Source organism: Calypte anna, chromosome 18 (assembly GCF_003957555.1).
Source record: "Calypte anna isolate BGI_N300 chromosome 18, bCalAnn1_v1.p, whole genome shotgun sequence".
Taxonomy (NCBI): domain Eukaryota; kingdom Metazoa; phylum Chordata; class Aves; order Apodiformes; family Trochilidae; genus Calypte; species Calypte anna.
In genome coordinates, this window is record NC_044263.1 from 5,800,145 (window position 1) to 5,816,986 (window position 16,842).

The 16,842-nt window shown below is 43.3% G+C and overlaps 1 protein-coding gene across 1 annotated transcript in view; it reads right to left on the minus strand.

Moving 5' to 3' along the window:
• Positions 1-16,842, minus strand: part of SAP30BP (SAP30 binding protein) — a 28,866-nt gene that overhangs the window by 5,324 nt on the left and 6,700 nt on the right. The window contains exons 4-5 of the mRNA XM_030462024.1: positions 7,093-7,135; positions 1,179-1,267 (exon numbers count right to left, since the gene is read on the minus strand). Of these exons, the coding sequence (XP_030317884.1) occupies positions 1,179-1,267; positions 7,093-7,135 (132 nt within the window). The remainder of the gene's footprint in view (positions 1-1,178; positions 1,268-7,092; positions 7,136-16,842) is intronic.

A 16,842-nucleotide genomic window follows, 5' to 3' on the forward strand; every position in this document is an offset into this window, starting at 1 on the left:
TTTGTCCCCTCTTCATGGAGATAGGATTATGGTTCACAAAGTCCACAGATGGGGAATTACTTGGTCAACTCTGTAATAAGAAATATCCCCTTCAGCAGAGTTCAAGATACAGTTTATAAGAGGAAGAATCTGATAAAAGGAAAGAGCAAATCAACAGTGAAAAGCCCAGAACACTTCACATCTCTAAAGAACAATGCCATCTCCTTTCTCAGAGTGCTCTAAGATGTGGTTTGACCTGGTAGCAGAGGACAAATTCTCTTTTGATTTAACACAGAAAGCCGATGTCAAAGGGGAGGAAAGTCTGCTTTGTTCTGTCTGTTCTCTCAAGCTCCATGCATTCCTCATTTCTAATGCACTGGAATTCATTGATGTCAGAACTGTAAAATCCTCCTGCAGTGCAAGAGGAAGAATGGGTGTGCCCAGGTGTGGCAAAGAACAAAGTGTGATCTGGATAGTGAATCATTTTGCATTACCACTGCACATCAGTAGCTTACTCTACAGAGCATTCCAGAAGCAATTCTTTACTTTTGTTTCTACTGGACAGATAACTGCAGATAAAACTCAAACAGGCAGGAGGAATCAGCAGCCTCCTCTTTCATCAGGAGGAGGAGAACTGAGTAGGTTATTGCAAAGCTGGTTACTGCAATTATTTGGGTGTGCACCAGAGAAAACATGCGTTTGTTTTCTTTTGCTGCCACGATGTTACCAGCCTTCCCTCTAAATGTTTACAATCCAGAGATATGTAGGTGGAAAAGGAATCCAGTCAGTACTCCCTCAACTATTCCAGTTAGGGGGTTCTCAGACCCGTACAGAAAAACAATGATTTGTTCTTTCCTACAGAGTTAAATTTGCTGAGGTAAGAGGATAACAGCCTTCACAGAAAACATTGCTTCTGCTTCACTGGTGGAATCCAGAGCCATTTTAAAGCATAAGAGACCCACAGAGACTAGAAACCAGCTTTAAGCTACTTTGAGATTCCTAAACTAGAATTGCTGTAAAGCCCAAAGCATTTACACAGTGCATTCATAAACTTGGGGCAGTGAGAACTAAGCTGTCATGGTGAATTTTTGACTTCTCAAGGAACACTAAGTAGGGTTCCCAAATAAGGCCCTCCCCTACTGAAATGCAAGCCTTTAAAAAAAAAAAAAAAAAAAAGGCATAAGTGGACTTATACCAACCTGCAAGTGGTTAGAACATCTGCCAGGAGGCTCAGGAGGGATTTTGATCTCATCTGGAGACATGTTCCGCACTCTCTCTGAAAAAGAAGCTGTAGAGAGCAAACAGGGTATGAGTTCTGTCAATACTCAAGGGAATTTAAGCCATGCAAGTCATTAAACTTGGTTTATGTCCTTACTAGTGCTACTCTAGCAACAATGGGTAAAAGTAATAGAGGACAACTGTGAACTAGTATTTGTGTTTTCAGTGCTGAGCAAGAAGCAATTAACCTAAGTTAACCTGCCACTGGCAGAGGGATGTGATGCCTCTTTACTAATGTCTGCCTTACCCTGTGTTTCTCTGTCATACCATGCTTAGGGCTCTATTTTAAGGGGTATCTTTACTTCTGAGTAGATATGAAAAAGGCAAAGCCACTCCTCACTCAAGCTGCAACTGTTGGTAAGATGCTTCAAGGCAAAGGATATGTAGAAGAACCAAGTTTGGTTCATGGAGTAGCTCTTTAAAACCCTGTATTGAGCATAATATACTGACCTCTCCACTATTCCAGGCCCTCCATAAGCACTTTGAAGTCCTGCTCTGAGTAGCTCAGATAACCTGGAGTCTCTGACAAAACCTGTGCCAGGATATTCTCATAGAGACAGACTCTGCATGTAGAAGACCATGGGATTAACCTAAAGCAGCCTGGCTTGATGACACTTTTGGGGAGGCAATCACTTTGCATCCTATTTATTTCAGCACCTACCTACATGAACCAGAACAGTTCAAGAAGAGAAAAACCCTCCCCAAGGCTGTCAGGTGTTAACCACAAGAAATTATATTTCACCCTTAAGTTAACATTTCCTTAACAGGAACTTTGAACTGTGCTTACAGAATCAGACTATTGCTAGAAAGAACAACTGATTCTGCAGGACTGAACAGATGTCACAGACTGCCAGAGTTCTATAGCTGTTTGTGTCGGGATATACTATCAGAGTACCTGATTGCCCTATAAAGATTACTTTGAAGAGTTATCAACAAAAGAAACTGTGATGTTTGTACCCTATTGCTTGCTACTTCCACATTCAGTTATGGGAAACACAAGTGAATTTCTAGCCAAGTCCTAGAGCAGGAATTTGTGACATATTTAAGCAGCTGGGATGGTTTTCAATATAATTCAACACATCCCAGAGTCGGTCCATTGTGCATAAAAAAAAAATCCTGACAGCAGCAGAGAAGACACACCAAGAAAGCAATCAACATTCGTGGCTCCCCAGTTACATATTCCTCAGTAAACACTGCCTGACAGGCAGTTCTAACACACAAATTCCTTTGACTGAAGCCCAGAGGGGACAAAGGACAGAAAGTGACATTTGAACAGCTCATGCTGTCCTGCCTTCCAGCACGGCACTGGAGAGCTGAGGTTACAACCAACACTACACATGCTCTGTGCTACTACAGTTTCTTGTTCTTTTGTAAAGAACAAGATGATGTTGCTGAGGGTTAAATTCTTCAGCAGTTGCTGGTAACCAACAAAAAGTGTCCTTTGGCATTTACTAAGAGGGTGCCTCTATGGAGGAAGGAAAGCTTGCCAGAGCCCTTACAGAAAGGCAGGCAAACTGGAGCTCACAGATAACAAAGCAGAATTGTTACAGGTTACAGCTGCTGGTGGGATGGGGGAAGCCTCTACTTTAATTAAGAGTTTCAGGAACCCTGAGAGAGAGTTGCAAACAGAAGTGTGCATAATAGACAGGGCACTAGACTTTCTGGAAAAGGTGAAAGCCGATTAATGGCTTGAGAGATTCACAGCATCAGCAGAAACATTGAAAAGAAAAAAAAAAGGCCACCAAATCTAGACTTCCTAAGGCAAAGAAAGGACCTCTTCTTAAATGAATCAATCAGGCCTAGTTCCAAACTAGGAATCCCACTGGTTCCTTATCTTTGCAGATGACCTTACAAGAGCCACAGAGAATGAAAACATTTATGGGAAAGGGAACTGTGGACTCAAACTCAGGAACTATGGGCAAGACATCTGTCTAGCAACCAAAGAAGTCACAAAATCGTAAGAGTATGTTTAGCAATCAATTCAAAGCTCCCCTGACACAGAAATAACACTAGAGGCAGAACAAGAGCTCTCAATGAGACAACATATTTTGATCCATGACTTTTCAGGTTTGCTCTTTTATTTGAGCCATGTGAAACCCAACATTTAGCAACATTATACTGATGGGGAAAAGCATCTCATCAAGAGATAAGAGAACTGGAACTAAGACCTCTCTGTCTACTGCAGTCCTGCCATAGCTGCATGCAGCTGAGGACTGACTCAGCAGCAAGGCAATATGCACCTCACAAACTGAGCACAGTCATCATTACTCAGTTATTTCATCAAATTGCAGCCAGACTGAGATGCCACATCATTAGGAGGAAAAGGATGAGTTAATCCCTTCAGGCTTATTCACAGTAAGACAGTGCAAATAATCCATGCCTTCGAGCACTGCTCAAACTTCTCCCCCAAAGAAGGCAGAATGGACAACTCCGTGGCTTCTTCTCACCAGCTTTTTCCCTACATCTGGAATCAGCATTCAAAAGAATCCTGCAACTTGCATATGCAGGCTCCTACATAAAAGATTTTGTGTTTTCCAAGTCCCAAGCCCAGCTTTCCCCAGTCTATACAGCAGCAAAGGCAGATGGATATCTAACAAGGTGTGTCCTCCCAAGAGACATTCAGCTGCTTTGAGCATCCTGATATTACTGCCAAGATCAAAGTTTTACATTCACATGAGTCACAGGTAGTGACATGGGCTGCAGTCTCTAATTGGTCTGTGATTTGCTGGCTCCCAGCCTTGAGGATCTTCAAGTGCAGACCTCAGGAACTTGGCTGTTGGCAGGATTAATCAGTATGGCCACACCCAGATCCTGGCTCACAGTAAGTAAATATCTTCCCCTAACCAGATTCACAGATCAGGTAAAGAACTAAGGACGTAAAGCAAATCTCACGATTTATGTGGGGATTAAAGAAAGGAGGAGCCAATGCAGTGCTGGGTCTGCAACTCAAAGCATCCTGCTGCTGAAGGACACAGCCACTGGTGCTTAGCCTGTGCACTGTCCTTCCACAAACTAACCTAAAAGTTTAAAATTCCATTAGCACAAGCAACAGGTGCTCATGGGGTTTTGTGCAGCCTACACATGCACTATGGCAAGGCAGATGTTCAGCTGCTCCAGGGTTCTGCACAGCCAATTGTTTAGGTGTCCTTAGCAAAGATTCAACACCTCAGTAGCCCATGGAGGATATTTACTTGCCAGATAATTAAATGAAAATGCAATATTTAATCTGCTTCAGTTTCAGCTAGATGGTTTATTTGACCATCATATCCAACAGTACAAAGACACACTGCACAGCAGGAGAAAAGGGGCCACAGTGTGAACTGAGGGCACTGAGCTCCTTCCAGAAGCCAATGCTCATGGTCCAAAGGCTGATGAACTACAGATGAGAGGCACACAGGGGCTTTGTCTCATACAGATGGGCAGGGGAAGAAAACTAGAAGGACAGAGAGCACAGGAGCAGTGAGCTGGCTGTACCCAGGCAGACTGGGGTGTGGATCATCTCATGTCTACCGCTCCCCAGGTAGGATTAAGAACTTCTGTCCCTTTCAAGGTCCACTTGTATGCTGGATCTTAAGCATCCATCAGGGATTCCAGGCAGGAGAAGGTGCCTGTTTGTCTACAAAGGTCACAAAAAAAAAACCCCAACAAGCCAAGAGCTAGAAGGGTAATCAGAGGGGCATGGGTTTCCCCTGGAGACATACAAACCAGTGGTGCCTGGTCTCTAAAACTGCATTCTTTGGCACTAATCAAGTCTGCTTGGCATAAACCAGGGTGTGTGGGTTTCCAATTTCCTGGCACCAGAATAGCCAAATCAGAGGGAAGAACTGGAGGCAACAACATGCCAGTGAGTCACCCAGCCATGGAAGGACACTAGCTCCCTTTCTGCTCTGTGGGCTGAGAAATGCAGAAAGAGACGCACAGTTCAGCCACATTTTCTGATCTTGTGAACGCTGACTTTGTGCTCAGATCTTCTAAGAGTTGGGAAGAGCATTTCTTACAGTCCCAAGGGTAAACAAGCATGCCGCAAAAAACTTCAGGGCAGAAAAGTGTGTTCTAAAAGTATTATTTTGCAAGGCTGCAGTAAACAGTGAATACAATGTCTGCCAGCACAGTGTATTATAAAAAATGCAAAAGGAGAACACGGATGCAGAAATCTGTCAAAATAAGCTTCACGTACACTTCACACTCAACCTCAGGACAGTGACTGCTGGATATCTCCCCTCCCATTCTTTCAGGCTTTGATTATGTGGTCACTGCTTCAGCACCAGTCGGGACCATGCCCTTCCCAGATGCTCATTCCTGATGTTAACTGCATGTCAACTCCAGTGCTCACTTTGCATGCACTAAAAAGGATCAGGGAATGGATCCAGTTAGAAGACTCACAGAATAAAAGAAAAAAAGAGCAGTGAAGTTGGATCTCAGCTGGCTCCAACTCCCAGACCAGCTCAAGGCACATAAACATTAGTGTGTGTCTGGGGCTGGTAAAACAAATATTACTTTTGGCAGGAACCCACATTTATGCTGTACTTAAGCAACTACATAATCAGAGACTTTAATAAAGGTGATGCTGAACAATGCAAGGTTATCTTCTGAGAAAGGCAGGCCCACAAGCTTTTCATGCAAAAAGCCATTGTGGAAAAGCTGAGTAAAGCTGTCTAAAGAAGACTGGACTTCCACATGCTGATATTAGACAAAACTTTAGATGTCTAGATTGGAGAAATTACTTGCTTTTTGTCAGAAAAGCCTGCCCCTTTCTCCATTCAAGGATTTTAACTCTAAAAGTTTCCATGAAGGGAGTGGTTCTTACCTTACACCAACCATAAGGCTCTTGCAACAGTTCTTTTTTAAACTAGATTAGATATGGTCTAATGCACAAGACCTGCAGAACCCAGCATGGCAAGTATGCTGACCTCTAATAACCTGGCTCTATACAAAGCTATACTCTACACATTGCACTGTGTGGGCTACTATTGGGAAAGGATATTAAAGATATATTGCAAATGTTAATCCAGGTCTTGGACTCTACCAACACAAGTGTGTGCCTTCTGTGCAGCTTTTAAGTCTGCATGTAAGTCTGAGCTATCAGGAGGAAAATGATCAGATCTGATCTCCTGTGGCTGGGGCAGTCACTGGGGGTAAAGGAGACTAATGAAGTTGTAACCTGAACCTTATACCTTAACTAAGAAAGGAGTTCCCACTACCATTGCTTTTCAAGTGTAGAGTTTCACCCCTATGAACAGCAGAGAGCAGAAGGGCAGTTGGCTTTCAGATATTATTCTTTAATTTCTATCCTAATATTGTCTCATCTGTGTTTCTAGTATGCATTTGGGGGCAGATCAGAAAGATCTGTCTTGCATTCTATGAGTAAGTGAGATGTCACAAAAATCACTTAAGTTTCAGTAACCACTAGAAAACCTACAGTACATTATCTCAGCACAGCAGCTATAAGTCACTATGTGGATCACATTCCAGTGGGAATATTTTAGGCACGTTTTTGAAGGCACAAAACTTTGTGATCATTTGTGGGTTTACTCACAGAGGTGTCTAGACAAAGCTACTGCTTAATTGTTTTTAAGCTGATCTAGAAAAAAACCCAATTCTGCCCTTTACATATCTTAGATGTGGATCATATGAAAATATTTTCATATTTTTAGGTGTGGTACTTTTCTCCCAAAAGAAGACTTCACTGAAAATACTACACCAAGATAAAACATTGCAGGCAATAACTCATACTACACCATTGTCAGGACAGAGTGAAGATGCCTTATACAGTGGGGGAGCCTAGAAGGTCTGGTTTGAAAAACATGTGAATTAAATACTTGCGAGTGAACTTACCAACTAGCTCCTGAGGATCTCTTTTTTCCACTTCTGAGAACTCCTAGGAGAAAGAAGAAGAAACAGATTTTAGCCAAGGTATGCTTCTAATCTGAAAAGCCATATTGTCAATTTCTTTAGAATAAAAAAAGAATAAAAAGAATAAAAATTAAGAATGAAATACAAGTTATTAGATAATAGGGCAATGTTTGTACCACGGAGAGCCAAAGCCTAACAGGATGCTCTGTTTCCTTTCAAAGCTAGAGTCTAATTTAGAATTAAGGCTTTGTTTCAATGAGTCCTGGACACTCGGCTCCTTTAGAATTCCACTGAAACCTCTGTACTTGAAGCCTTTCTTCAAAACAGATCAAACCAGAGATTCTTCATTTTTTTGTGGCTGGTCTTTGGCACCAGCACAGGTCTATGTTTTAGAGCACAGCTAGCTAATCACTAGCTGGATCCACCCCACGGAAAACTGCTTAAGCCCTGGGAATGCCTACCACAGACCTGTGCAACTTGTAGTCCTTTAAGCAGGGTCAGCAGGTTGCATTCCCCAGAGGAACACAAAAATAGCTGAACTGCTCCCAGAGCCAAGGGTAGACCACTGCAACTTTAGAGCAGCATCTGATCAGCACCCAGGGCTCCTCCACAGGCTCCTGGGCTGCCAAGGGTTGCCAGTTGTGTGTGGTGCCAGAACTGTGCTATCCAGGGCTTTGGCTAATAAACCCTCCAAGGACCACAGTGGTGGGGAGTGTGGTGGTGATGCAGGTCCTGAATTCCTGTTTTGGAAGAATGCTCCTACAGTCAGTTCTCTCTTGGCTGCTGCTTTCCAGGAATGATGTAGTTGGTCTGCACCATGAGAAACTCAAGAGCAACTTCCACTGAGTTGTAATGATCTCTTTGGAGATCTTCTCAACACAACTGACCTCTCCTCAGTTATACTAATGCAAAAAAAAGGCAGCTTCAGTTGAAGGAGCACAGCAAGTGTTTGCATCAGAGTCTGGTGAGCAGGAGGTGTTACCTTATGGGATAACAATTCTTAAATATGTTTTGACCATATTGAGACCAACATTAAAATATTTTGATGCCAAGTGATACCAAATTCAGCACAAATAAAGTCTTTGAAACGGTATCAGCTGTATCCCAACACTGCCCTCTCCCCCATTGCCTTCCTCCCAAAGACCTTTTGTGACTCATTGGACTGTTCATCCAAAATTCCTCAGTGCCTCCAAACACTGAAGCTATTCATTCAACCTGACAGGGACACAATGCTGCCTCCTTGCTGCTTAGTAACCAATCTCTAAGCCCCCCTTTTACTCCATTTCCAATGAGGTGAGAGATGTACAGGGTGAGGAGGAAGCAGGAAGGTCACCAAGCCAGATATGGAAACAACAGGCTGTGCCCAATCCACTGTGAAAACCCACCAATTTCCAGAGAAGTCAAAGCTCTCTGGAAGCAGAAAATCAAATTTTTTGCATGGCACTAACTGCTACAGGGTGCTTTTTATAGCCATTCATGAAAACACCGACCAAAAAAAGGCACTGTTGCTCCATTAGTACACTGGGACCACAGAAATACAAGACTAAAGATATTTTAGAGAAAAAAAAAGGACATGAACATTCATCTTCTCCATGGCCAACTGGCAAGGCCCCAGGCCCTTTGTGAGATGGACCACAGTCTGACTGCTCCAACCCTACACCCCAAGCTAACACAATTGGTACAGCACATTAACACCTCTTCTCCCCAGGTCTTTAGAAAGACAAGCACAAACAAAAGAAAATTAAAACAGAAGCATGACATCTCGAAGCAGAAAACTCAAGCCAAGGAGCTTTCTTTGGCTGGAGCACTGGGCAGGAATCCAGGGAATATAGGTTGTGTTTTCTACAAACATACGCAGATGCTCCAGTAATGCGGTGAGAAATGGCGTGATGATAGTGAGCATCTGGCTGCACCAGTGAAGTGGTGGCAATTCTGTGGTAACTAAGAGGTTTGAGGACAAATTCAGATTGACATGCAAATTTTGCATGCAGGCTGGGGAAGTTCAGAGCTATGGATACGAGGGAAACTCGTGTCTGGGCAGGGCAGGGTGATTCACCAGGTGGTAAACACAGGCGGTCAGCAGGCTGGTTTGTTCCCGTTAGGATAGGTAGGTAATTAAAAGTATTCTTGCTTTGGTTTGAGATAATGAGCAAATGTTCGTTGAAGTAAAAGGAGGGAACTTGTGTTGCAACCTTGGCTCAATTACATCCTGCACTCTTATCTTTTGAAAATTTTAGTTTAAGTGGATTGAGAAGGAAGAGGAAGAAACAGGCTATGTCTCTGAGCACCTCTTGATCCTTCATCATACCCAGCACTTCATTATTTCATTACCCCTCCCATCTTCTGCCCACTTATCCTCTCTTCATCCAAGAACACAAAGGCAAGAGAAGAAATTCCCCAAATAACCAATATCATCAAATACGCACGTAAGCAACAGTAGCACAGTCAAATTCAGGTGCTTTAGACATGTGCTAATTGCCTTCAAGAAGAAGACCCTCTCATTTGGGCAGTTAACAGGGTTGCAATGGTGTGTGCTCTATTTCTGAAGTTTTCAGAAACCCATTTTCAAGTCTCCTGAAGGTGTCTGGTGTCACCATGAAGCATAAGCACACAGTTCTCAAGGAACATGATCTAAGATTCCAACAGATAATCTGAGGGTGAAAACTTCTCCTGTTATATACCTTACATAAGTACTGCTAAAATTTCAGAGGTGTTAGATCATAGAATCATAGAATTGGCTGGGTTGGAAGGGACCTCAGAGATCATCGAGTCCAACCCTTGAACCACCGTTGCGGTTGCTAGACCATGGCACTGAGTACCACATCCAGTCTTTTTTTAAATATCTCCAGGGACGGAGAATCCACCACTTCCCTGGGCAGCCCATTCCAATGACGGATCACTCTTTCCGTAAAGAAATTCTTTCTAATATCTAACCTAAACTTCCCCTGGCACAACTTAAGTCCATGCCCTCTTGTCTTGTTGAAAGTTGTTTGGTAAAAGAGCCCAACCCCCACCTGGCTACACCCTCCTTTCAGGTAGTTGTAGAGAGCGATGAGGTCTCCCCTGAGCCGCCTCTTCTTTAGGCTGAACAACCCCAGTTCTCTCAGCCTCTCCTCGTAGGGTCTATGCTCAAGTCCCTTCACCAGCCTGGTTGCCCTCCTTTGGACCTGCTCCAGAACCTCGATATCCTTCCTGAACTGGGGGGCCCAGAACTGGACACAGTACTCAAGGTGTGGCCTCACGAGGGCTGAGTACAGGGGCAGAATCACTTCCTTGGACCTGCTGGCAATGCTGTTCCGGATACAGGCCAGGATGCCATTGGCTTTCTTGGCCACCTGGGCACACTGCTGGCTCATGTTCAGCTTCTTGTCGATCCAGACTCCCAGGTCCTTTTCTGCCTGGCTGCTCTCCAGCCACTCTGTCCCCAGCCTGTAGCGCTGCATGGGGTTGTTGTGGCCAAAGTGCAGGACCCGGCACTTGGCCTTGTTGAACCTCATCCCGTTGGAATCGGCCCAGCTCTCTAGTCTGTCCAGGTCCCTCTGCAGAGCCCTCCTGCCTTCGAGTTGGTCCACACTTCCTCCCAGCTTAGTGTCGTCTGCGAATTTGCTGATGATGGACTCAATCCCCTCATCTAAATCATCAATGAAGATGTTGAACAGAACTGGGCCCAACACTGATCCCTGGGGGACACCACTAGTGACTGGCCGCCAACTGGATGCAGCCCCGTTCAGCACCACTCTCTGGGCCCGGCCCTCCAGCCAGTTCCTAACCCAGCACAGGGTGCTCCTGTCCAAGCTGCGGGCTGACAGTTTTTTCAGGAGGATGCTGTGGGAGACGGTGTCAAAGGCTTTGCTGAAGTCTAGTGTTAAATAGCATGTGCTATAAATTTCCAGAATCATCAGCAAGTTTGCCTTCACCAGAAGCGAGTTTGTTGCTTAATTCATATCCTTTAATCTTAGAGGTACAGCACAAGTCTGCCTGATTTGTAAGAGGCTAAATAAACCCAGTCCTACCAGGCTGCCACTCTGTACTCCTGGCCTGACTGCCCACAGCTGCTCCAGCAAGTCTGGTCTCCACATCCTCAGGCCACAGCCAAGACATCAGAAACCCCAGAGTTGCACCAAGCAAATGAAAACAACTTCACTAACATATTCTAGCCACACCTCACTGCCCAGAGGATATGAATTTTGCTTACTGATGAATTACTGTATACCTACACCCACTGCTCCATCATTAGCAAGCTGAAGACATCAACACAGCTTTCATTAAGTCAGACTGCTTTCAAGCCTCTTAAATGCCTTCAGAAAACAAAGGGATGACCGAATCCTCCTACAGTGCTTGTTCATATTTGCTCAGTTTACTGTCTGAAACTGTCATGAGGCAAGTATCAACACCTTGAATGAAGGCATACAGCCTGGCAGATGCAAGACTGAAAAAGTCTTGTTCAAACCTCTTGAGTATCTACTGAAGATCCAGGACTTATGGACAGCATAAAAACTATCAGTGGAATAACCACCCAACCAGAACTGTCCCATTTCAATAATAGAACCTTCCAACCCTGCACAGTTTTCACAAGCCTGACCTCTGAAAGGCTGTAAAGGAACATCTCTGAATTTACTGTTGCAGCCAGTGTCTTGCTTCTTGGACAAAGACAGCCTGGACATATTAGTTACGCTGAAAACCCTCTCTACCATCATGGAAATACAAAACTCAGGAGGAAAAAAATAAAAGTGCCATGTTTTTTTTTTTCTCTTGTCATTTTATCCCACCTAATATTACATGATGGTGTCAAAGATTGAGTTTAAACAACAAAAAACCCCAATATTGTACTTTATTTCTGTCACGCACTCAACAAGTGGATTTTCTGGCTGTTGTCCATTTTGCAGCCTAGATCTTGAAATCAACTGTTTGATCAGCTGTCAGACAGCCTTGCTCCAATAGACCCCTGAAAGGAGGCAAGGGATTCTGTGGTGGTCTAGAGCCAAGTTGGAAGAGGACTGGAAGATATCAAGACAAGCAGAAGACAGACTCCTTTCCCATGATCCAGAGACTAACAAAGAGCAGCCTCTCAAGAGTGCAAACTGCTACAGGCGAAGTATTAAAAAAAAAAAATAAATCCCAACACAACAAGAAAAAAAACCAACAACCAACATTTTAACATCTAACTGGACCATTAAAATAAGTCACCATTTTTGTGCTTTTAAGGGCAGTTCTTCACATCAGCTCACCGACAGCAGAAACCATTATTCTATTACTATTCCTATGTTTGTTCAGGAGGTTTTCCATTTTCTCTGCTTCCAAGACAAATTCTTTCTTCCCCTCCTCAGCAAGACAACGCTGCCTCCAAGAGCCTGACTGATATGAATCCAGCTTGATGGTTCAGTTTTCATGTATCATAATCAGTTACAGAAAAGCAGCAAGGTGAAGGGTGGGTGTGTGTACATTCATAAGGAAAGAGCTGTATTTTGGCTTAATATTTCACCTTGCTGAGGTGAGGTAGAGACCATCTTTTCAACCCTAGAGTGTTTCCATTCAGTTACATAAAAAAACAGCCTCTGCTCAGGTTCCACAGAAAATAAAAATGACCAAGCACAATCCTCACAGTGTGGAACAGAGATTAAAGGAAGGAAGCAAAAACAATATGAATCCGAGACTGATGAATTCCAGTTGGGAAAGTGTTGCCCAGAACAGCTTTATTTAATGGAAAGAATGGACTGACTTAAAACAATGCTCACTAAATCCTTCCTGAAACAAGATCCATAAATCCAATACAGAGCTCACACTGAACATAACTGCTGGCATTAACTGTCACCAAAAGGTACAAATTCAAGCACCAATTTCTTGTTGAAGCTGTTACACATGTTAGTGCAGGTGTACCTCAAACTAGAAGAAGAAATGGTTGAACAGGGAGGCAAAAAAAGATACAAACACTCTGTTGACTGCTTTAAATAGGACGCAAACTGTAAGATATGAAACTGATGCAAAATTTGTCACCACTCAACTGCCTCCCCAGACTTGCAGCCAACTTAGCCCCACTGCTTCATTTTTCCACTGACTTCTAGTTAGTATTATAAAAGTGGGTAGGAAGCTTCCACAGTAACCCTCAATAACATTTTATATTTATGAGAAAATACTTAACACCAATTTAAACTGACAGGCAAAAAAATGTATAGGCTTGTCATGCTGTCATGCCAGTAGATTACTGTAAAGATACTAATGCAGAGAACTGTTCAGTGCAATCCTTCCACTAAACACCAGTGGACCTGCTGCTGCAATAGCTGTTACAGCAGATTCCTTTCACCTCAGCAGGAGCCAGCAATTTTTCCTTCTCTCTACAACTCAGACTATCTCCTGTAGTTCTAACATACCAACAGCCTCATTTAGCTGAGTATGATGGAAAGAAATTCTGTAACTGCAAACTGTTAGAAGAGTTATCTAAAGCTAACAGTGAAGATGGCCTTGTCAGAGCAAGTAGGTGAAATGTTTATGTGCAGGCATCAAGAGAAAGCTCTCTCCAAACCCTGGATCATGTGCACTTTTTTATCTTTTTTTTTTTTTTCCTTTCACTTTTTAAAGGAACATCCTAGCAATTACTGCTTTTCTACAAAGATCAAAAGTGCTTATGAGAACACCAGAAACCTCTTGTTTAATATTAAAAGTGCATGACAAGAACTATTTCATTTCTTGCTCACCAGATCTACCTGATGCTGGTGGGCTATCAGGCTGAGGGCAGCAGAGTGAACGTCACATGTATTCAGAATCCAAGGATGAGAAATCAAGGGAACACATGTACTGTGCTTTTATTTCTCTTCCCCCCATTTTTTCTTGTATTGTGGGGGAGGAGAATCCCAAGAGAAAGATTGAAACAAGCCCATTTCCTACAGCCATATCCTGTTTGCCAGCTCTGATACGTAGTTCCAGGCAAAGTGCCCAGTACAGGAAATTTAACTAAGAAAAAATTGTAGGTACCATGGTCTAGATACTAGGAGAAGCACTGCAACTCATGCACCACCTACAAGAAAAAACTGATACATCCAACCTTTAGTGACACCTATGTACAGTCTGTACAAACCTACCTTATTTTGAGATGCCACTGTCACAGTGAAAAAGGGAAGGAAAACCAAGTCAGGTAAGAGTCAACTCAAGATATTCCTTAAGCATCTTATCAAAACAAAGAACCCATGTTCCTGACATTACCTTTTGCTTTTTTAGCTAGCTTAAGTCTAAAAAAATGCATCTTCATTTCATTGCAATGTCAATGAAAAAAACACCAACCCCCCTCCAACCAAAATCTGGCAAAATACTTCAGTAAGAAAATGCTTTAGAAAGGAACCATTCATAGACTAAAAGCCTTTCAATAGCTTCTTTGAAACTTGATTCTGTTCACCTGACATATGCTATCTCAATATTTGACAAAGATTATTTGTTAAAAGTCATTTCCAGTCAAGGATCTCTGTGCCAGAACTCCTGCTTTCCCTGTGGAGTTAACAATATCTGCCCTACAAGGCACCCTGGTGCCTCCTCTCTCTCCTCTGCTGCCAGGGGACCTCTCCAATTTGCAGATCACTCTGTGCATGTGCTTTCCAAGGCCACAGAATAGTTTCTCCACAGCACAGACACCAACCAGGGCAGAGTGGTGTAAATGTGCAGAAGATGGCACAGCCCAGGGAAGGACACCAGCACACCAGCAGTTAACAGTTGCCACCAGCAGCACAGCTCCCATCATTTTCCACCCGAAGCCACCATGGCCAGCAGAGATGCACCTTGCTTTGCAGAGCCCATAAATTCTGCTTTCAAGTCACTTTTGCTTTTTTTACAGTGGAACAGGAATTCAGAGGTGAAATACCAGCACCACATGACAGAGTTTGAGGTGTGTCAAGCCCTTTTGATGATTTTGGTTTTTTTACAGATTGTTGTAATGCAGAACCAAGCAGAAGGTGAAGCTGGGACATGAGGAATATTAAGCCTCACACCAGCAAAAGAAAGGCTCAGAAGAGCTGGTAACATTAACTTCTTGCACAAGCTTTCTTCTTCAGTACATAATACCAAAAATAATTCTTCATGCCTTGGTATAGAGCCAAAGCAAGAATCCTCATTGGGATATGCACTTCTCCATGAATGGATCCCACAGATATTTAGCAGATTTTGGTCCTTTTGTGCCGAGGACAGTGAAGCTGGAAAAAGCTATTTTCAGATATTTGTTGGTATTTGAGGCAATCCTCCATCTGTGCTGACTGTTCAGACTTCCACTCAGACATGCACCAACATGCAAATTCAGCACAGACTATTTCAGTACATCAGAAAAAAATAACTGAAACAACAGAACTGGATTTGAAGAACTCAGACCTTTATCAGGTGAAATATGCAAGGGGAAGCAGCTCCAGAAAGGACTTTTCTTCAAGTTTAAAGACAAACAGTAAAAGCCTGGCTTTCCTTTGGAGAAAGGCAAGCCACACCTGTGTCAATAATCTGTGGTATTTAGTACTGCAGGGAGTGAAGAGTCTGCCACAGCATGTATGCCTGGCGGGGAGGAAGGAACAAGCATGTCTGTGGACATGTCTCATCTTCCAAACAGCTCAAGAGCTGGACTGAAGCCAGCAGCTCTAAGGCAGGTAAGGCAGCTTCAGGAACCAACAGTGCTGTGACCTACCTCCTTCTCAGGCAGTCAGAGCTGGAGAATCAGAAGAGCATGGGGCAAGGGGCAAAATTATCAAAGATGCTGAATGCTGTCTTGTTTCCTGTATGCAAAAACTGTTTAACCACTGCTGATATTCTCTGGAAATAAATAAGGTCAATCAGGTAGTTAAAAAATAGGAACCAGGTATCAGCTGTTTTACTGTCTGAGCACTCAGGGCAGCAGGGCAGAGGACAGCAGAGATAAATCAGCAGCAGCTGAAATAACCCTACTGCCCCTAAGGGTTTTTTGCGAGCAAGGCTGACTGCTAAGCTGCCAAACTCTGGTTCCCTGGACCTAAAACGAGGGGAAAATATGTGGAGTTGGAAGCACAGAGAGCATATTACACTGTGAGACTAAAAGGAAGCTGGGATACAGGAAAAGATGCATAGGCAACTGCAGTGCTTATCACTGGCACCAGCAGGCTGTGCTCATAGGCAAAGGCATGGGCAGGAAACAAACCCCTGGGCTCTAACCTTAACCCCAGCCCTGGAAACTCCACAGTTAACACTTGGAAAGTGTTTCACAAGGGGTGCACAGCACAGCCATGAAGTACACAAAGCCAGTTAAAAAATAAAGCTGCTCTTTTGCCAGTTCTGCCCCTCAGAGACCAATGACAACCCAAAGCTAAGGGGAGGGGCAGGAAAAAAAAAAGAACTTAAAACTTTGTTTCTGATGAGACATACACACTTTATTCTACAAAACTTACAAACCAGTTATATCCTGCCAGATCCAGCCACTGTGCAAGCAGACCAATACCCAGCCATGTCAGCCATCATGGAGTGCACTGGTTTGGGGTGGAACATAAGTTTTATTACGTGTTCTTCAGCTACATGACCTTGAACACATTTTAAGTAAATTTTTAAGACTACCTCTCAACAACTGAGAGCATCAAGGGATAGAATTTCTAAGCAACCTTCATAATTTGCCACCACCAAAGTAAAATATTTGAATTATTATCTAAGCTCACAAGTGCCAGCTTCTTTCATACAGCTTGCTGTGAAACACCAAATAAAACAGCTGTGCTTTACCAGTACAATTTTTCCAAAACACCCCTT